Source organism: Pleurodeles waltl, chromosome 11 (assembly GCF_031143425.1).
Source record: "Pleurodeles waltl isolate 20211129_DDA chromosome 11, aPleWal1.hap1.20221129, whole genome shotgun sequence".
NCBI classification, from domain to species: Eukaryota; Metazoa; Chordata; class Amphibia; order Caudata; family Salamandridae; genus Pleurodeles; species Pleurodeles waltl.
This window is the reverse complement of record NC_090450.1, coordinates 933,992,132-934,013,744: the sequence shown is the minus strand read 5'-3', so window position 1 is coordinate 934,013,744 and position 21,613 is coordinate 933,992,132. Positions and strand designations below refer to the sequence as shown.

The 21,613-nt window shown below is 48.1% G+C and overlaps 1 protein-coding gene across 2 annotated transcripts in view; it reads left to right on the top strand.

The window, feature by feature from the left end:
• CIT (citron rho-interacting serine/threonine kinase) overlaps positions 1–21,613 on the top strand; it is a 1,039,445-nt gene that overhangs the window by 726,694 nt on the left and 291,138 nt on the right. For both annotated transcript variants that reach the window (XM_069215034.1, XM_069215033.1), the window contains exon 34: positions 8,422–8,602. In XM_069215034.1, coding sequence (XP_069071135.1) covers positions 8,422–8,602 — 181 coding nt within the window. The remainder of the gene's footprint in view (positions 1–8,421; positions 8,603–21,613) is intronic.

Genomic DNA, 21,613 nt, shown 5'->3' with positions numbered 1-21,613 from the left:
CCGTACAAACTTAGGTTCTTTCCTCTCCAGCTCAGATAGGTGTTGGGTGTAAATATATTTCTCAAGAACTTCTTAATGCGGAAATCATATAGAGAAGTATTACTTTCAAATGCAATCATTCATATTTGAATCATCACAATTTATACTTGAAGCCTCCTTTGGGCAGATACAAAAAATGTAAAGCTAAATCTGGTGTGGCTGTAATGAGATGGGTGTGGCACTTACTGGATACACCAGACACACAATGTTTTACATTTTGCTTTACATGTCTTTGTAATTAAGGATGCCTCAGCTTGGGGCAGAAGGTGTTGCCAATATTGTGTGAAGTCATGGTTATGCATCTGAGCCATGCCATCAAGTTGAGTGATGCAGGGATGTGAGACATAATCTGACCATGACTGGAGAGGTGCTGCTCTAAGGGCTTCCTTAGAATAGGGCAGATAGTTTGTGTAGCAATGCTCACTCAGCAGTACCAGAGCAAAGAGTGTTACATTGCAGGTTTCTCCTTTGACCTTGTTGATGATCCTTGGGATGAGGAGAAACAGATTCAAGTGTATGCAAATGCTCTGTATCAGGTGATCCAAAATGTGCTGCCCCCTGCTCATGATTGCCAGTGGCTGTTGATGTAAAAATAACACCTTTTTGTTATCATTGATGGCAAACAGATCCTAGGGTTTGGTTGACCTCAGTGAAAAAAAAACATTTTGTGCATTTGTTGTGGATGTAGGACCCATTCAAGGAAAACTTTTCTTGACCTGCCATATCATTTGTACTGCCAAGCAGCTGCTCTGTCGAATAGAATATTCTGTATAACCAGTCTCATTGACTGGGTCTCCTCAGGCAGAATGGAGAATCTCGCCTCCTCCTCTTTTAATAGATACCCACTGTTCTTGCTATTAAACAAGGTGGTGGTGGTGTTCACCCTGATGAGTAGTGAAGAGTTTTGTGATTCTTTTTCTCTTTATCATTGCTCTCAACTGACACCAGAAGAGAAGACACATTATCGAGTTTCTTTTTAGGGTCTGATTGTAGAAAGACGTGTTGGCAGTGTTAATGAGTTTCATACAATAAAAGCCAGTGTATCATGGATGTATACATTTAGCATTCCAAAATGTGTCACAGGGGAAGCAGCTACATCTCTTTCTGCTTCACAATTACAGATTCATAAAATAATGGTGCCACCCTTTGTCTATTTTATGTATTACAGACAAGTCAGACGCAGTGGCTTTGCCAAACGCTTGTTTACATATGAGAACTGACATCAAAGGAGCACAAACACCCACGGAAAGTGGTATGCCATGTATGATGCACACATGCATGCTCAGCACTGCTGTGAAGATTTCTTAATTACCAGCTACAGAAGCAATCTGGTCCTTCCACTAGGAGACAGGATACAGACAATGGTATATTAGGAAAGAGCCTACAAAGTTAGAGTAATAGTCAATATAAAGGCACTCAGTGTGTTTCCTTCTTTATGGCTTGACCCTTCAATCCAAAGTAATCTCTCAACACTGTCCAGGGCATATCCTATCCTCTTAGTCACTACTATCAATTATTTACTTTTAGGATCTGTTTATGTCCCAACCTCCTTCATGATATTCTAGCTTCCTTATGGTCGATCAAACAATTTTGCACTCTTTCCTTCACAGAGAGCCCTCCTCCCAATTGGTATGTCTCCACAGCAACACGCAATTTTGGAATATAATGTTCTTTCAATTTCTTAATTTACTCTAGCTCCTTCAACCCTAGGCCTCCTACGTATTTACCAGCGGTAAATACCCCTTTCCACTTTGTTTAAAGCCACTACATGGTCAAGGCAGTTTTTCTCTTATAGATTACAAACTGCAGCAACATAGTCCCTAAACCCTTTTCTCCATTCATTCTCCTTTAATAAGTTGTCTAGCAACATGAGAAAAAAATAAAGGTTCCGTATGGCCAAAGAATATAATCATGATAGCCTGTGTAGATGTACCTCTGGAATAAAGAGACATAAAATATACAGCACTTGAGTGCACCAAACAGCACACAGTACTTTCTAGTACTCAGATTAGTATCCATAGACTTCTAGCTGCAGGTTCCTCACCTTAGAATATTCTTCAAGCCTCAGACTGGATCTGGAAACTTTTTTGGCCGAGTACCCCTGCATGCCGGTAAGTGGAGTCAGTTGGCTTCACCTTGGTCCCTCCCGCTTCATCCTCCCCGGAAGTGACACGTGCAGCTCTATATAAGTGCCACCCCAGTGCGCTGAGATCAGTTTTTTCTTTCCGCACCAGTCAGTGAACGTCCAGAGAGAGCTGCCCCAGTCACTTTTTGACTGACCATTTTTCAATATGTGTCAAAGCTTCTTTCTGAGCCATTATCTCCCACTGTATCAGGGATTCCTCCCCCCGCCCCCCCACCCCCACCCAAAACAATGGTGGGTTTTAAACTCTGTGGTGTGGTCTGGGACAGACACTCACCTGATTTTTTTTTTTCCTGCTTGGAGCTGGACCATGACTACAAGATCTGTGAGGACTGCTGCACCAGGCACTTAAGGGTGTTGCAGGAGTGGTCACTGAAGCTCCTGGTCGCCCGGTGCTTCAGAGAAGGCACAGGAATTACGTCACAAGTCCACCACAGCACCTGTGTCTTGGTCTGCTGTACGTCTCCCAGAGTTTCCTGAAGCCGGAGTGACTCCCACCCTACTCTAGAAGTTTTATGAGACCATGCATCTCATGTTCGGGCAGACCGACCCCTCTGTAGCACATTTAGGCCCAAGGAGGGAGGAGTCCTAACTGTATTTCCGCTGGCGGGTCCGCCCTCTGTGCCAGTCAAGCCCCTTGGATACAGAACAACTCTACCTGAAAAATTGCAACTTCCTTTGGAGCTTGCTCCAGTGCTGTGGTTTCTGGTGCATTTGATGCCCCTTGGTGGCTCTGGCCCCATCACCATATCAGACTCTGACACAGAGCCGTATGGGTGCTGTTTGGGTGTCGCTCAACTGGCCGGAACCAGAACCTTTGTGTCCGAGCCAGTGCCTTTTTCCTTTGACAGGCCTGGTGTGAGAGACAATTGAGAGTGGTCTCAGGACCCTCATAATTACCCTACTCCCCTTGGTGAGCAGAGAACTGGTATGAGGAACTGATGGATGCTATCGGTTTGGATGCGTCACCAGACACTGGCATGGTCTCTCATACTGTGGCTATTGAGGAAGGGGACTCGTTTGGTATGGTTTTGTGGAGGGCGGCTGAGGTCCTTTGTGGCAGTCGAGACAAACGAATGAGTAGCCAGGAGTTGCCACTCCTCCTATTCAATGAAGCCCACCTCCTGCTCCCTCATATTCTCCATGGTCCCGCCCAGCCCCAGACTGTCTTTCACCAGCCAGCTGCTTCTGTTCCCACCAAGGCCATTAGGCTCCCCACCCCTTTGCAGCTGAGGATACAGCTCCTGCAGACTCCATGAGACAACCAGCCAGAGATCAACCCAGTTCCCCCCCCCTCTAAGAGCTGCAGCCCCAAAAACCCTTTAGTTTGCCCTCCTACCATCATGGGCACTCACTGGGTGGCAGGATAAGCCATCACCTGTCCCACTAGCAGCCCATTACATGGAACAAATGGCTTCTCTAAATTGTTCAGTGGCGTTTCTCAAATCCCCTTTCTCGAAACTCCACAGCCCATGCCACCATCCTTCGACTGGCTGACAGAGGATCACCTCTCCCTGCTTTTTCAGGAAGTACAGGCTCTTTTAACAGGATTCCGGCATCAAAGTAGGTTGTGCTTGCTATTCCCAGTTATTTCTGGTGGCCAGAAAGGATAGAGGCATTTTCCTATTCTAGATCTGTGCCTTTTCAACCTCTTCCTGAAGAAGGAGAAATTGAAAATGCTCACATTGGCTCAGGTTCTGTCTGACCTGGATCCCAGAGACTGGATGGTAGCGTTGGACTTGCAGGATGGCTACTTCCATATCCCCGTCCTGCCTGCCCACAGCCTCTGTCTAAGGTTCATGGTGGGTCACGAGCATTTTCTGTTTGCAGTGTTCTGTTCTGGCCTCACCAGTGCCCCTCGGGTGTTCACCAAGGTTTTGATAGTGGTCATAGCACATCTGCAGAGGTCAGGGGTTCCAGTCTTCCCTTAACTCAGTGATTGGCTGTTGAAGGCGGGCTCGCACCAGGCAGTTGTTTCCCACGTCTGTACTATGGTGTACCTCCTGCACTCGCTGGGGTTCACTATATAGGTACTGAAGTCATACCTGACTACCTCTCAGCAGTCCCTTTTTTTGGAGCTGTTCTGGGTTCAGTACCATTTTAGGTCTATCCTCTGGAATGGCAAGTCCAGGATATTCAGGCTATAATACCGATGTTTTAACCTCTATCCCGGATTTTAGTGAGACTGACTTAGAGGTTGCTGGGTCTCATGGCCTCCTGCAGTCTGCTGGAGACACATGCCCACTGGCATATGCGGGCTCTGCAGTGGAACCTGAAGTCCCAATTGGTACAGTATCAGGGGAATCTCTCTGACCTGGTCCAGATATTGGAGGGAACTTCAAAAGACCTGCACTGGTGGCAGACGAACTGCAACTGGGTCAGCGTTAGACCCCTCTCTCTTTCCCACCCAGAACTGACTATGACAGATGCTTCACTACTGGGCTGATGCAGCCATCTGGGAAAGTTGGAGAACAGCGGACCCTGGCATCCGGTGGAGTCTCAGCCTCAAATTAACTTGTTGGAGTGAGAGCAATCAATCTGACTGGCTTTAAAAGCCTCACCTCCATCAAGAGGAGGTTTATACAAGTGTTCACAGACCGCAATATTGCCATGTGTTATTGCAACATTTACAGAGCTCGATGGGGACGTGGACCCAGTGTCAAGCGGCCCTGCTTCTCTGGACATGGCCAGAACGTAATTACATTTTCCTAGTGGTTCAATATCTGGAGGGTTTGCTGAACACCAAAGCAAACAAACTCAGCCATCGATGCCTAGCAGATCCAAGAATAGGGAGAACCTTGGTTAGAGCTATTTACCACAGCGCGCAATGTCAGCACTTCTGCACGCAGGAGTTTCCATGGCAACTCTCACTCTGAGACGCTTTTTGTCTTGAGAGGAGCTCAGGTTTCCTGTTCACCATTCTGCTGACACCACTCCTGCCCAGACTTCTCAAGAAGATCAAGAACAACCGGACCCAAGGTGTTCTTGTGGCTCCAGATTGGGCATAGACAGTTTGGTATCCAGAACTTCTGAGGCTGAACATCAGTCCTCCAATCAGGCTTTCCCTGTCAGGAGGGTCTTCTGTCACAGCAGCAGGGCAGGGTCCCTCATCGGAATCTGCGCATGCTCCGCCATCATGCGTGGAGATTGAGCAGTGGTAATTGACAGTCTTTGATCTCCCCTTCAGAAGTCTGTGATGTAATTCTGGCAGCTAGGCGTCCCTTAACTAGGACAGTAGATTCCTGCCTGTGGGGAAAAATGTATATAATCCTGCACAACTCAAAACAGGTTGATCCCATTTCTGCCCCTTTATCCATGGGTGCTGTTGTTTATTCTCTCTTTAGCATGGCAAGGCTTTGCTTTGAGCACAGAAATGTTTTATCTTTCAGCCATCTCGTCTTTTTTTGCGATTGCCAGATCAACCCTCCATGTTTAGGTCACTTGTGACTCGTTTCTTCAAAGGCCTCCAACTTCTATTCCTGCCAAAGACCTTCAATATGCCCCTTTAGGCCTTAAATTTAGTCCGAACATCCTTGATGCTCACTATTCAATACCAGGCATTATTGTCCACTCTGTTTACCAAAAACAGCTTTCTTGGTGGCCATAACATCAGCAAGGAGGGTCAGTGAACTGCAAGCATCGTCTGTACACCCTCATTACACCACATCTTTATTTATTTATTTTTTTTTTAACCAGAGAAACTGCTTCTGAGAACATATGCCTTCATTTTACCAAAGGTCGTCACACACTTCCATGTAGTTCAGAACATCACACTGCCTAGCTTCTTTGCTCAGCATCATCCTTCCAAGGAAGAGAGACTCCACCGTCTGGGTTTAAAAAGAGCATTGTCATTCTGCAAAAGTGTCCTGCATGGACAATTAACTCTTTGTTAAGGTGGTCTGGGCAAAGAAAGGAAAGGCTGTGTAGAAATGGACCATCTCACAATGGATTGTGCTTTGCATTAAACTCTGCTATGCACTAGCCAAGAAGCAACCCCCTAAGGGATTGTGGGCTCATTCGGCTAGAGCCAATGCTACTACCACTGCATTAGCTTGCAGAGTCACTCTCTTAGACATCTGTCACGCTGCAACATGGGCATCTCTACACATGTTTACCAAACACTACTGCCTTGACAGTCAGGTCTTTTGTGACGGGCACTTTGCCCATCCGGTCCTCCAGGACTTCTGGTTTAAATCAGTTCACAGTCCCTCCCTGGGGAGGCATTGCTTGGGTATCTAATCTAAGGTCAGAAATCTGCAGCAAGAAGTCTCTATCAGATAAACAAGTCGTTAACGCCTCACCTGGTAGAGACTCTAGCTAGCTGCAGGATCTATACTGACCCACCCATCCTTCCCACTCTGTGAATGTGTTTCTCTGTGTAGGGTGACCCCTTTTAGGTGCCCAGTGCTGGCACGCTGATAAATCAAGAGACTTCATTGCTCCATGCTTCTGGCATGGAAATGTTGCAAAAAGTAATTGATGTCAGCGCATTGGGGTGGCGCCGATATAGACCCAAGCATGTTACTTCTGACACAGAGCCAATGGACACCATCTACTGGCGCGCAGGGTTTCTGTTTGAAATTTACGGATCTAGTTGACACCTTGGAAATATTCTAAAGTAAGGAATCTTCAGAAAGTCTCTTTCAGATAAGGCTTTGCCGAAGGTAAGTAACTTGGTCATCAGTAACCCCTGCTCCTCTCAGAATGCTGTTGTGCAGTACCTCAGGCGTATCCCTTTTTTCTTAGCAAAGTGCAATTCCTCCTCTTCTCTTTAGTATTTTTTCCCTTATTCATCTTTATATATTATTTACACATGAGCAATATCAAATTTGCTTTAACCCTCTATTTGTGTAGAAATATCGGACATTTCTTCTGCTTTTTAATGTATTTGTCCTTCCTGTTAATGTGAGTGAGAGACTTTTTCTACACAAACAGTCTTCACAACTCCAAATTATCAGGTACGGTGAGAATGTCTTTGCAAAAACATATAGCAATTAAACAGCACTGCTCTCCAGCTGAAATTGCTGCTGGATATTCTGAAAGGTACAGTCATTGGAATCTGTCTCAAGCACAAAAATGCCATAGGATATGCCAACAAACCTGTTTGTTTGTTTGTTTCTACTGTAAAGGTGTCAAAGTGCTTTTGCAAAACCATCCTTATTTCCAATGAAAGATGTACCCCCGCCAAAGCAGAGGTGTGAGACACAGCACCACTAAACCCTTTGACTTCCAGCCTGTCTGGGTCAACTGGGACAGCAGAAGACCTCCAAGATAAAAGTGGTAACATCCCATGCTTGAGATTTACTGTAAATAGTCAAATGAAGATGAATGTGTGTTGGTTATAATACCAATACATCATACTTCTCACACACCAATGTATACACTTGCACACACATATAAGACACCAAAGGAATATTTTTGCCAGGGATCCTGTTTCTAGACCATTAAGTCTTTAATACATATTTCCAGGGATAACTACTAAAGGATACATTTACCTGGGAGCGGGCATGACGATTATTGCATTTTCCCTGCAGATTTCATAGGGACTGAGGAACTTAAGACAAACAACATAGGTGGCAGGATTTACATCCAGTGTACTGTGGCACGCTCTGGCCGCCTGGTTGTAAATTAGTTTACAAGTCTCAGTCTGTCATCTGCGTGTATTGAAAAAGAGAAGAGTGCTTCAGTGCTAGTTAAGCACACATCTGAACCATTGTTGCCTTTCGGAATAAACCTTTTATCTTACTAGCTTCACTCTCGTAGTTGGAGCTAGATAGTGAAAGATTACTGATGTAGATGAGAATAATTCCACTAGTTTGGAATTATTTGTGTCCTCGTAGAATTTCCTCCTGGAATAACTGTTGCTGATTAACACTATAACTGTTTAGAAAAATGAATAATAGAGGCCTGGGAAGGGTATGCACCAAAACACGGAAAGCAAAAAACAGGAGTTAAAGTAGTGTCTGCAGTGTAGCCAATGGTGACTAGGCAAGATGTGTTTAGGCAATGTTTATCTGCCATTAGATTCTGCCTTTTTTTAAGGGCGAACGAGATGTCTATAGAACTGGAACACGTGTGATTCACAGGAGTATCTGTTATGGTCAGGGGACCCACACACCCCAGATTGAATTCAAAATGAGAGAGCGCTCACATGAGTCCAGAATGGCAGCATCTATCACCTAGATGGTTTGTTTAAGCATTTAAAATGTTATGATTGACTTGTGCCCTCTCTTTATTAGAATGCCAGGTGATATGCCACCCAAAGTGCTCCACATGCTTGCCTGCCACGTGTGGTTTGCCTGCAGAGTATGCCTCTCATTTCACAGAAGCCTTCTGTCGGGACAAGATGAACTCTCCTGGAGTGCAGCTGAAGGAACCAAGTAGCAGCGTTCGCCTGGAAGGATGGATGAAGGTGCCAAGGTATAAACGTGAGTCTGTATGTCCGGTACACCAAGACACAAGATAATTTAATTTTATTGGTGTGCATAGCACAAAGCCCTATGAATGCAAAGCATATTGGGTCATGACTAACCCAGGAAAGGAAGTATAGTTAGCAGTGCTTATCAGAAATAAGTGTTTATTTAATTTATCTTTAAAGAAACCCAACAACATTCCCAATAATGCTGTCATATATTAGTCACTTGTTATTAGTCATTTCTACTGCACTCCTTGTTGTGGGCTTTATTCCATGTACCTAAATTCCAAAGCATCCTTTTATCTGTGCCAAAACTGATATGTGCTACACCTTTTATTCACCTGGCAAATAGTCAATGAATCAATATCATTCTGTGTTTGCAACGTGCGGCTTATCACCCCCGGAGGGGGGCGGGGGAGGCGGAGGCGGCACTGACGCTCGATGCTGTGTGCTGGTGACCTCTCAGCAAAGAGCAAAGTTTTTAGTTCCCTCCAGAAGTCGAGACAGGTGTGAGCAGTATGCATGTGGGAGGGAGGTCGTTCCAGGCTTTGGCAGTGAGGTAGGAGAAGTAGCGGTCACCGCAGCAGCTGTGATAAAAATGTCAGTCGTGGGCGAGGAGAGTTGAACGGAGTTCTCTGGTGGGCTGGTGGAAGGAGAGCCTATGGTTAATGAGTTTGGGTTCGATGTTTGTGGAGGGCTTCGTACACGAAGATAAGAGCCTTGAATTTGCTTCTCTTGTGCACAGGCAGCCAGTGGAGATGCTGGTCCACCTGGGGAGTTCCAGAATGAGTCCCACTGCTGCATTCTTTATGGTTTGAAAGGGGTGGAGGAGCTGGGCAGAGAGTTGGTGTATAGGGTGTTTCCGTAGTCAAGTCTGCTGGTGATGAGGGTTTGGGTTACCATTTTTCTGGTGCTAATGGGGATCCTTCTGAAAATCTTATGTAGCATGCAAAGGATGTGGAAGCAAGAGGAGGCCACTATATTTTTCTGTCGCTTGAAGGTGAGTTTGCTGTCGATGGTGATGCTGAGGTTACGGGCATGGTTAATCGGCGTTTGTCCAAGCGTGGTGGGCAAGAGGGGGGAAGGAGTGAAGGGTGCTGTTTCTGAAATAATCACTTCAGTCTTGTCCGTGTTCAGTTTCAAGCAGTTGGATCTCATCCATTCGGCGATGTTGGTCATGGCATTGCTGAAGTTGGCTCTAGGGGTGCTGTGGTCCTCGGAGAGAGATAATGAGCTGAGTCGTCGGCGTATGAGATGATGTTGAGTCCATGGGAACGGACGATCACAGCCAGCAGCGTCATGTAGGTGTTGAAGAGGGTGGGGCTGAGTGAGGTCCCCTGGGAGACACAGCATATGATGTTCTAGGGCTCTGAGGTAAAAGGTGGTAGGCGGGGTCTCTGGATGTGCTCTGTGAGAAAGGTGTGGATCCGTTTGAGGGCGCTGCTTCAGATTCCGATGTGGTGGAGTCTGGAGATGAGGGTGTAATGGAAGATGTTGGCGAATGTTACTGAGAGGTTGAGGAGGATCAGGACTACCTTCTCTCTGCGGTCAAGGAGGGCTCTGATGTTATATGTTGCGGCGATCAGGGTGGTCTGGGCACTGTGGTTTGCGTGGAAGCCATATTGAGAGTTGTCCAGTAGATTGTGCTCCTTCAGATGTTCAGAGAGCTGTCTGTTGATGACTCCAGAATCTTGACTAGAAAGGGGAGCAGCGAGATCGAGTTTGATGGGGTCGGCGGACGATTTCCTCAGGAGTAGTTGGACCTCTGCCTTCTTCCATGCTTCGGGGATGGTGGCAGTCATGATGAAGGCATTGAGGATGAGTATGAGGATGCTACTGATCTCCTGCTGACCCATGTTGAAAATATAATGGGGGCATGGGTCGTTCGGTGAACCGGAGTGGGTCGAACTCATGAAGGCTGCTGTTTTCTGAATATATTGTAGCTTCTAATCGGTGATCAGGTGGCTGGGGGTGTTGTCTGATGCAGTCAGAAGTGCATAACTGACTGCCTTCTCACTGGTTGTTCTTCTTTTGCACCTTCATCCTGGTTAGCAGGGGCTCCTTTTCTCACTGGACTCTTCAGTGCTTCTTGGTCCCCTTCTTCCACAGGTCTCCAGGTCCAGAAATCCATTGTTGGTGTCTTGCAGCCTCTTCTAGTTCCTGCATAATCTTCTATCACAACTTCTCGTGTGTTTCAGGCAACTTACTGTGATTTACTCCTGTTTTTCTGGGCTGTGGGGTGGGTTCTTCTACTTACCTTTGGTGTTTTCTTACACTCCCAGTGCCCTTCTACACACTACACTTGCCTAGGTGGGAAACCAATTTTCGCATTTCACTATTTTAGTATATGGTTTGTGTTCCCCCTAGGCCCATTGCAACCTATTGTGATTTTAACTATTTGCACTGTTTAACTGTTTTCACAGCTTTTTCTGCATTCTAGTGTGTATATACTATGTATATTACTTACCTCCTAAGGGAGTATAGTCTCTAAGGTATTTTTGGCATTGTCACTAAAAATAAAGTACCTTTATTTTTGTAACACTGAGTATTTTCTTTCATGTGTGTGTGAGTACTGTGTCACTACAGTGGTGTTGCAAGAGCTTTGCACGTCTCCTAGATCAGCCTTGGCTGCTCAGCTACATCTACCCCTAGACAGCCTGGCTGCTAGACACTGACTACATTTCACTAATAAGGGATAACTGGACCTGGTATAAGGTGTAAGTACCTTTGGCACCCACTACAAACCAGGCCAGCCTCCTACATTGGTGGTGCAGCGACGGGATAAGTACTTGCAATTGCCTTATCACTCAGTCACCGGTGCTTTCTACAGGAAAGTGTACTCTATACATAGAGCTATACAAAAGTATACCTGGTGCAGGATCTAGTATTTTCACTTTCTTTCTAATAAGACTGAGTTAAGTAAAGTAGGTCTTTTTCTTTCCTTTCACCTTACTCTAACTCACTACGCTATGTCTTCCTCTGAGGCCACCTCTGGAGTCATGGGAACTTCCTATGAGAACCTGACTTGTAAAGTCTAAGGGGGCTTTGCTCAGAGAGAAGCTTAGAGGTATGGAAGAACCCTAATAAGAATTTCTTGTTAAGTCTTCTCCAGGATGACCAGGAGCAGTTTGGTAACCAGGAGGAAGAGAGGGAGGGGGATTATAACCCTTTAGACTCAGGGGATCAGCCTGAAGATTGAGGGGAGGGCTCTTCACAAAATGTCCCCCCTAGCAAACCATCTAGTGTAGCTGGCAGTGGGAGGGGTTCGCATACAGGTAGAGCTCCCTTCACACCTAGAGGCCAGGTCACTAGGGTTGCCAAAGCTAGGGAAAGATCTACCTCTGCACATTCCCATGTCACCTCAGTTTCTGAGGGGGCCCACACATCCAATCCAGGTGATGCGTCCATAGACAGGAAGCTCAAAAAGCTGAGATTGGAGGAGGCTGCAGCAGCAACAGCTGCCCCAAAATAGGGAGGCCTTAGCCGTGGAAAGGGAAATGTAGGGGTTGTGGTTAGTTCCCCATGGTAGCAGCAGCAGCAGTTTCAGGAACTATGGTGTTAGGGAGAATACCTTTGATTCCAGGAACTTGCACAAAATTGTTCCCCCTTACAAGGAAGGGGATGACATTTACAAGTGGTTTTCTGCACTTGAAAGGGGCTGTAAAGTACAGAGGGTCCCTCAGGTACAGTGAGCTGCTATTCCGTGGTTGTCCTTTTCTGGCAAAGGGAGAGATAGACTTCTGGCTGTCAGGGAGGAAGATTCAATTACAATGTTTTGAAGACAGCACTCTTGGATGGATTTGGCCTAACCACTGAACCTATATAGAATTACGTTCAGAGAGACCAGAAAAGAGTCTTCACAAGATTAGATAGATATTGTGGATTTGGATTGTTCTGTGAAGGCTTTGGAAGGTTGGTTACATGGCAGCGAAGTGTCTGACTATGAGGGTCTTTATAATCTAATTTTGAGAGAGCATATTCTTAACAATTGTGTCTGACTTGTTGCACCAGTACTTGGTAGACTCAGATCTGACCTCTTCCCCAAGAATTGGGAAAGAAGGCAGACAAATGAGTCAGAACAAGGGTGGGCAGACACGCTCATAGAGGGGGTGACAAGGACAAGAAGAAGGATGGTAAGTCACATGATAAGGGTTGGGACAAAGATAAAAAGTCAGTCTCTTCATCAGACCCTCAAAAATCCTCTGGGGGTAGGCACAAATCCTCTTCCAACCAACAGAAAAAGCCTTGGTGTTACATGTGTAAGAACAAAGGCCACTGGGCAAGTGACCCCACTTGTCCCAAGAAAAACACTAAAGCTCCCTCCACCACAACCCCCACTGGGAAAAACACTACAAATAACCACTCCAAGGGTCTAGCAGGGCTCATTTTGGTTAATGTAGTGGGGGTTGGTTTAGTTAGGGAAACCACTGAGGCTGTTTCAGTCTCAGATGGTGGCATTGACCTTGCCACCCGTGTTGCTTGTCCCCGCAATAAGGATAAGTACAAGCAACAACACCTAATCAATGGTGTTCAGGTTGAGGCCTACAGGGACACAGGTGCCAGTCTCACTATGGTGATGGAAAAACTGTTAGCCCCTGAGCAACACCTACTTGGTCATCAGTACCAAGTGACTGACACCCATATTAACACTGTTAGCCACCCCATGGTTGTTGTGAATCTCAAATGGGGGGTCGAGGGGGTTACTGATCCAAAGGAAATTGTGGTATCCATTGACCTACCTGTAGAATGTCTACTGGGCTGTGATTTGGAGACTTCAGCTTGGGCTGAAGTGGATTTGGAGGCTTATGCAGCAATGCTGGGCATGCCAGGGCACATCTTTGCTCTTACCAGGGCTCAGGCCAAGAAGCAAAGAGGACAGGGAAACTTGGATCCTGGAACAATGGACCAAGTGCTCCCAAGGGGTAGAAAGGGTAAACCCTTATCCACTATCCCTCCCTCTACTGAAGATTCCCCTTTTGATGATGAGTCGTCTACTCCCTGTGCAGAACGTACACCAGAGGAGCTCCAAGCTGACACAGCTGAGCTTTTGGGTGCAGGGGGTCTGTCAGGGAGGAGTTGAGTGTGGCACATCAGACCTGTCCCACACTAGAGGCTTTGAGGTAGCAAGCTGTCAAACAAGAAACAGGGTATGTTAGTGACCCCCATAAGGTGTATTGGGAGAACAATCTCCTTTATACAGAGGCAAGGGACCCAAAACCTGGTGCTACCAGGAGACTGGTCATTCCCTTGCATTATAGGGAATTCCTCTTAACACTGGCACATGACATTCCCCTTGCTGGACATTCGGGGCAAAGCAAGACCTGGGACAGACTGGTCCCTCACTTTCACTGGCCTCATATGTCAGAGGACACAAAAGAGTTGTCGCTCTGGTGTCACTTGCCAAGCCAGTGGTAAGACTGAGGGCACCCTAAAGGCCCCCTTGATCCCACTGCCTGTGATTGGGGTGACCTTTGAAAGGGTAGGGGTTGACATAGATGGCCCCCTTGACCCTCCTACTTCTTCTTGCAATAGATTTAACTTGTTGGTAGTATACCATGCCACTAGATATCCAGAAGCCATCCATCTAAGGACCACTGCAGCTCCTGCAGTGGCAAAGGCCCTCCTGGGAGTATTTTCCAGGGTGGGCTTTCCTAAAGAGGTAGTATCAGACATGGGTAGTAACTTCATGTCTGCATACTTGAAGGCAATGTGGAAAGAATATGGTGTAACATGCAAATTCACCACATCTTACCACTCTAAGACAAATGGATTGGTTGAGAGGTTTAATAAAACTCTCAAAGGTATGATCATGTGACTATCTGAAAAAACTCTGGAGGAGATGGGATGTCCTATTGCCATGCCTCCTTTTTGCCTACAGGTAGGTACCCCAGAAGGGAGTGGGCTAAGGCTCATTTGATCTCCTTTTTGGCCACCCTGTTAGGGGCCCACTTGCACTTGTGAAAGAGAGGTGGGAGCAACCCTTGACACCCCCAAACGGGATATTGTGGACTATGTACTTAGCCTAAGATCTATAATGGCTGAGTATATGAAAAAGGCCAACAAAAACCTTCAGGCAAGCCAAGAGTTGCAAAAACAATGACATGACTAAAAGGCTGCCCTGAGTATCACCCAGGTCAAGAGGTGTGGGTAGTGGAGCCTATGGCACCACAAGCACTCCATGACAAATGGAGTGGCCCATATCTGATAGTGGAGAAAAGGGGTGAGGTCACTTATTTAGGGGACCTAGGCACTCCCAGAAGTTCTCTAAGAGTGTTCTTTGCGAACCTCCTGAAACCCTACTATGATAGGGCAGATTTAACCCTACACATGGCCACTGATGAGGGCAGGAAGAAGATTAACCCTCTCCCTGATCTCTTTTCCAACACTGCAGCTGATGACTCAGTGGAAGTGGTTGTCCTTGCAGACTGCCTTACAGAAGAGCAAAAGGAGGACTGCAGGATCCTTCTAGGCCAGTTTTCGGAGCTGTTTTCTCTGACACCTGGTCAGACCACTTGGTCTGAACACACCATAGATACTGGAGACAGTTTACCTGTCAAAAGTAAAATTTGCAGACAGCCTGACCGTGGCAGAGACTGCATTAAATCAGAAGTTCAGAAAATGTTGGACATAGGAGTGATTGAGCACTCAGATAGCCTCTGGGCTAGCCCAGCTGTGCTAGTACCAAGCCTCATTCTCAGAAAGGTAAAAGGGAGATGAGGTTTTGTGTAGATTACAGAGGGCTCAATAAAGTCACCAAGACTGATGCTCACCCTATACCTAGGGCAGATGAGGTGATATATAGACTGGCATCTGCCAAGTATCTAAGCACTTTTGACTTGACTGCAGGGTATTGGCAGATCAAGCTATCAGAAGATGCAAAACCTAAAACTGCATTCTCTACCATTGGAGATCATTATCAATTTACAGTTATGTCCTTTGGTTTGAAGAATGCACCTGCCACTTTCCAGAGGCTGGTGAATACAGTCTTCCAAGGTCTGGAAGCTTTCAGTGCAGCATATCTAGATGATATTGCTGTATTCAGCTCCACCTGGGATGACCACCTTGTCCACCTATGGAAAGTTTTTGGAGGCCCTGCCAAAGCCATGCCTCACTATCAAGGCTTCAAAATGCCACATATGGCAGGGGAAGGTGGTTTATCTGGGACACCTGGTTGGCGGGGAACAGATTGAACCACTGCAGGGGAAGATCCAGACTATTTTATACTGGTCTCCCCCTACTACTCAGACACAGGTCAGAGCCTTTCTTGGTCTCACTGGGTACTACAGGACGTTTATTAAGAATTATGGCTCCATTGTTGCTTTCTTAAGGACCTCACTTCCAAGAAAATGCCCAAGAAGATGCTATGGACAGCCAGCTGATAAAAAGCTTTTGAGGAGCTTAAGCAGACTATGTGTACTGCACCTGTCCTGAAAAGCCCAAACTATTCTAAGAAGTTTGTTGTCCAGACAGATGCTTTAGAGGTATGGGTTGGGGCAGTACTATCACAACTGAATTCAGAGGGCCAGGATAAACCTGTTGCTTTTATCAGTAGGAGGTTGACCCCTAGAGAAAAGTGTTGGTCAGCCATAGAGAGGGAGGCCTTTGCTGTGGACTGGGCCCTGAAGAAGCTAAGACCCTACTTATTTGGGACACACTTCGTGGTTCAGACTGACCACAAACCACTATTATGGTTAAAACAAATGAAAGGTAAAAAAGCCCTAAATTGTTTAGGTGGTCCATTTCCCTACAGGGGATGGACTTTACAGTGGAACCATAGACCTGGCAGTAACCACTCCAATGCAGATTCACTCTCCAGATATTTCCACTTAGACAATAAAGACTCATCTGGGCAAGGTTAACCTTAATGTCCCTTGTTCGGGGGGTGGGGGGGGGGGGGGGTTGTGTACAAAAGTACCCTCTTTTTGGCATGTTACCCCCAATTTCTGCCTGATGTCAGTGTGTTCGACTGTCACTGGAGTCCTGCTAATCAGGACCCCAGTGCTTATGCTCTCTCTCTCCTTTCAAAATTTGTCACTACATGCTGGTAACCCAGTATTTCATCCCATATTGGCACACTGGTGCCCCCTTATAAGTCCCTAGTATATGGTACTTGGGTAACCAGGGTATTGGGGTTCCAGGGGATTCCTATGGACTGCAGCATTACTTTTGCCACCCATAGGAAGCCCATGCAATGGCTTCTACAGGACTGCCATTGCTGCCTGTGTGAAATGGTGCATGCACTATTTCGCAGCCATTTACACTGCACCAGGTCACTTATAAGTCATCTATATGTCAGGCCTTTCAACCCTGAAGGCTGGGTGCAAAGTACCTGTGTGTGAGGGCACCCCTGCACTAGCAGAGGTGCCCCCATGTCGTCCAGGACCATTTTTCCCAGACTTCGTGAGTGCGGGATGCCATTTTACACGTGCACTGTACATAGGTCAATACCGATGTCAAGCTTCACAATGGTAACTCCGAATATGGCCATGTAAGGTGTCTAACAACTGGAAATTGTACACCAATACTGATTCTAGTATTGGTTGTAGAATCCCATGCACTCTGGGGGCTCCACAGTGGACCCCCAGTACTGCCATACCAGCCTCCTGAGGTTTTCCAGGCAGCCCCAGCTGCTGCCACCTCACAGACAGGTGTGTGCCCTCCTGTTGCTTGAGCAGCTCAAGCCCAGGAAGGCAGAAGAAAGGATTTCCTTTAGGAGAGGGGTGTTTCAGGCGTGGGAGGGGTAGCCTCCTAGAGCCTCTGGAAATGCTTTGAAGGGCACAGATGGTGCCCTCCTTGCATAATCCAATCTACATCAGTTCTGGGACCCCCAGTTCGTGTTCTGGCGCGAAACTGGACAAAGGAAAGGGGAGGGACCACTGTCCATCATAACCCAAAGGGTGATGCCCAGAGCTCCTCCAGTGTCTCCCTGGGTTTTGCCATCTTGGATTCCAAGGTGGCGGGGCACTCTGGGAGCATCTGAGTGGCCAGTGCCACCAGGTGACACCAGAGCCCTCCCCTGATAGGTGCTTACTTGTGTAGCTGACCAATCCCCCCTTTCTGATGGATACAACTACCTGTGGATTCCTCACCTAATGAATACTCCCATGGCGCCAGCATTCGACGGAAATCTTCTTACTAGTCTCTGCACGTCGACGAGGACGTCACTCCAGCCCACGCGACGCCGTCTGATGTCATACAGGCAATAAGAGGTCCTCGACGACGTGCCGACGTCAGTTCCCTTTTTTCCGTGCATTCGAAACGGTTATCTTCGAGGGAGCAACTGTTACTTTCGTGGTTACAGTGTATTGTTTGCTGCGTAGTCCTTCGCTGCAGTAATAATGTCGCAAAGAAAGTCGGGTTTTAAGCCTTGTCGTGAGTGTGGAGGCAAGATGTCAGTTACGGATCCTCACTCCGACTGCCTTTGGTGTTTGAGCTCCGACCACGACGTCTCGACTTGCGATTCATGCCAGCACATGAATCCAAAAGCCCTCAAGGAACGTGAGGCGAAGTTGTCTATGGCGAAGTCGAAAAAAGAAAAACATCGTAAGAAGTCTTCTTCGCCAAGGCATCGGCGTCATCGAGGCTCCTGGCGCCGTAAAGAATCACGGCGCCATTCAAGCAAGGAGACTCGTTCCAGGTCTTCGGATCAGCGCCGGAGGACTTGGGAGGTCAGTCCCACGGTCACGCCGCATCCATCGACGCCGTTGCCCTCTCCGGCGTCACCGACTTCACCTGGACAGGCGTCGGTGATAGAAGTGGTGCAACCTCTGGTGTTGTCTCCGGCTTCGCAGACGTCGAGGCCGGCGTCGGGGTCGCCTCCAGTACAGGCACCCCAGTATCCGGCTTTTCCCACCCCTGGAGCCGATAGTACCGCATTCCTAAATGCGATGTATACCATCTTCCAACAGATGGCTCCAGGGGGTGCTCCGGCTGGCCCTTTGGCCTTTTCATTGGGTGATCCCGCGCCTCTACGGCCGGCACCCTTTATGCCCTTTCTCCCTTTTGGGAACGTGGGCTCGGTGCCGCTGTCGGCGCCGGTGGCCGCTCCGGTGGCGTCAGAAGGAATGGCCCCGGAGATTTCCATCCCGTCGACGTCGGGATTTCGTCCTGTGACTCCGGTGGGTCCATCCGCTCAGAGTGCTCTTTCATCTTCGAATTCGGCGGAGGCATTGTCGACTCCGCGTATCGAGCAGAGGCTTCATTCGAGGAGACGTGCTCTCCGTTTGTTAGAGGAGCAGGAGTACCAGAGAGTCCTGGAAGAAGGAGAACTAGAGGACTCGGGTGATGGACTGCATGGTCTAGAGACGGCCAGTGGGCTGGACACTTCCCCTGAGTGGGATCTTTCGTCTCCAGGAGAGTACACTGAGGAGGCTGCTTCCTTTCACGCAGTGGTACGGAAGGCGGCTAGTTTTCTGGACCTGCCTTTGCCGGTGGTAGAGGCAAAACAGAACATTTTGACAGAGGTGCTGCATCCGGCCTCAGCTGCGGCGGAGCCACTCTTGCCATTTAATGACGCTTTGCTGGATCCGGTGCTAGAGGTGTGGAAGAGACCAGTATCTTCCCCAGCGGTTCACAGAGCCGTAGCCAGGAGGTATCGAGCTGCACCAGCTGACCCTGGTTTTCTTTCTAGGCACCCTACACCGGAGAGCTTGGTGGTGCAGGCCTCCTGTTCATCCAAATCAGCGCCTGGTTCTTTCCCGACGGTGCCTGGGGACAGGGACTCGAAGAAACTGGATGCGCAGTCCAAAAAGATTTTTTCGTCCTGCAGTCTGGCGTTGAAGGCCACCAACGCAACTTGTATCCTGGGGAGATATATTCATGCTCTTATGGATGACATTTCCTCATCATTTACGGAGCTTCCCCAGGGTCTTTTGGATGTTGTTTCAGATGCCCAGGCTGCCGCAACCCAGATTATTCAGACTGGGCTAGACACAACCGACTCGGTGGCCAGAGCAATGGGCACAACTGTGGTGGCAAGGAGGCAGGCCTGGCTCCGTAACTCTGGGTTTTCTGCGGATGTACAGTCAACCTTATTGGATCTCCCTTTTGATGGGGACAAGCTGTTTGGGGCCAAGGCAGATTCGGCCTTGGAACGTTTTAAGGAGAGCAGGGCCACAGCTAAATCATTAGGGCTCCAAGCTCCTTCTTCCTCTGCCTCTTCCAGATTTTTCAGGAGGTTTCGGGGATTTGGGCGTGGCTCTTCCTCCTCTTCCTTTCGGGGGAGATACCAGCAACCTGCCTCTTCCCATCCCTATAGATCTTTTAGAGGGAGAGGTAGGGCCCGCACCAGAGGAGCCTCTCAGCAGCATTCTGCCTCTTCCTCATCCTCTGGAGGGGTGCAGCAGGGGAAGCAACCTTAGGCTTCCACCATTTCCCACTCACTCCTCTCCTGTAGGGGGAAGATTACAGCATTTTCTCCGCAAATGGAAGACTGTTACAACGGACACTTGGGTACTCAGTATTGTGGGAAAAGGCTACACCCTTCCCTTTCGGGAGTTCCCGCCCCTCATCCCGCCCGCCCATCTTATTGTTCAGAAGAACACCTCCTGTTGCTAGAACAGGAGGTACAAGTCCTCCTTTCAAAGGGCGCGGTGGAGTTGGTCCCAGAGCAGGAAAGGGGTCGAGGTTGTTACTCAAGGTATTTCCTGATTCCCAAGAAGGATGGTCGGTTGAGACCAATCCTGGCCCTGAGGATCTTGAATTGGTTCCTCAAACAGGAAAAGTTCAAGATGCTGACCCTAGCTCAGGTGCTTTTGGCGTTGAACAAGGAAGATTGGATGGTCTCTGTCGACTTGCAGGATGCTTACTTTCACATCCCGATACTCAAGTCACACAGGAAGTATCTCCGGTTTGTGGTAGGGTCGCAGCACTATCAGTTTGCGGTCCTCCCGTTTGGTCTTACTTCAGCACCTCGAGTCTTCACGAAGGTGATGTCAGTGGTTGCGGCAGAGCTCAGAAGGAAGGGCATAGCAATATTCCCTTACTTGGACGATTGGTTGATCAAAGCCAAGTCTCCACAGCTTCTGTCGCATCATCTGCAGTCAACAACCCAGCTGTTGTTCGACCTGGGTTTTTCGGTGAACGAGCCCAAATCTCACCTGGAGCCCTCTCAGCGCCTCCTGTTCATAGGGGCAGTACTGGATACAACATTGGGTCGAGCCTTTCCTCCGCCTCAGCGGATCCAAGATATTCGGGAATTGGTTCCAATGTTTCGAAATGGAGCGGTAGTTCCAGTCCTCAAGGTCCTTCGTCTGCTCGGTCTGTTTGCCTCCTGCATTCTGTTGGTCACGCATGCTCGCTGGCACATGAGGGCTGTTCAGTGGTGCCTCCGAAGGCAGTGGTCTCAACACAAAGGGAATCTAGAAGGTGCTGTCAAGATCTCCAGAGATGCTGCTGTGGAATTGAGATGGTGGATTGCGGGCAACAACCTTTCACAAGGAAAGCCGTTCGCGCAGTCGCCACCAGTGGCCACGGTCATAACAGATGCTTCCGCTCTAGGGTGGGGAGCTCATCTGGGGGATCTGGAGATCAAAGGCCTTTGGTCTCCAGAGGAACATATGTTTCATATCAATCTGTTAGAGTTACGGGCTGTACGTCTGGCTCTCAAGGCCTTCCTCCCTTCCCTTCGTGGTCAGTCGGTACAGGTCCTAACGGACAATACTACCACGATGTGGTACATAAACAAACAGGGAGGAGTAGGGTCGTACCTTCTCTGCAGAGAAGCTCTTCGTCTATGGTCCTGGGCAGAGGACCATCAGATTTGTTTGGTAGCAAATCATCTGGCCGGGGTCTTGAATGTACGTGCGGACAGTCTCAGTCGCCAATTCTCGGCAGACCACGAGTGGCGTCTCCATCCAGATCAGGTCCGTTTAATCTTCCAAAGGTGGGGGTTTCCTCGGGTAGATCTGTTTGCCACTCTGGAGAACGCGCATTGTCCGTTATTCTGCAGCCTCCAGTGTCCGATGCAGGGAGCGTTGGGGGACGCGTTTCAAATAACCTGGTATGGCCAGTTGCTT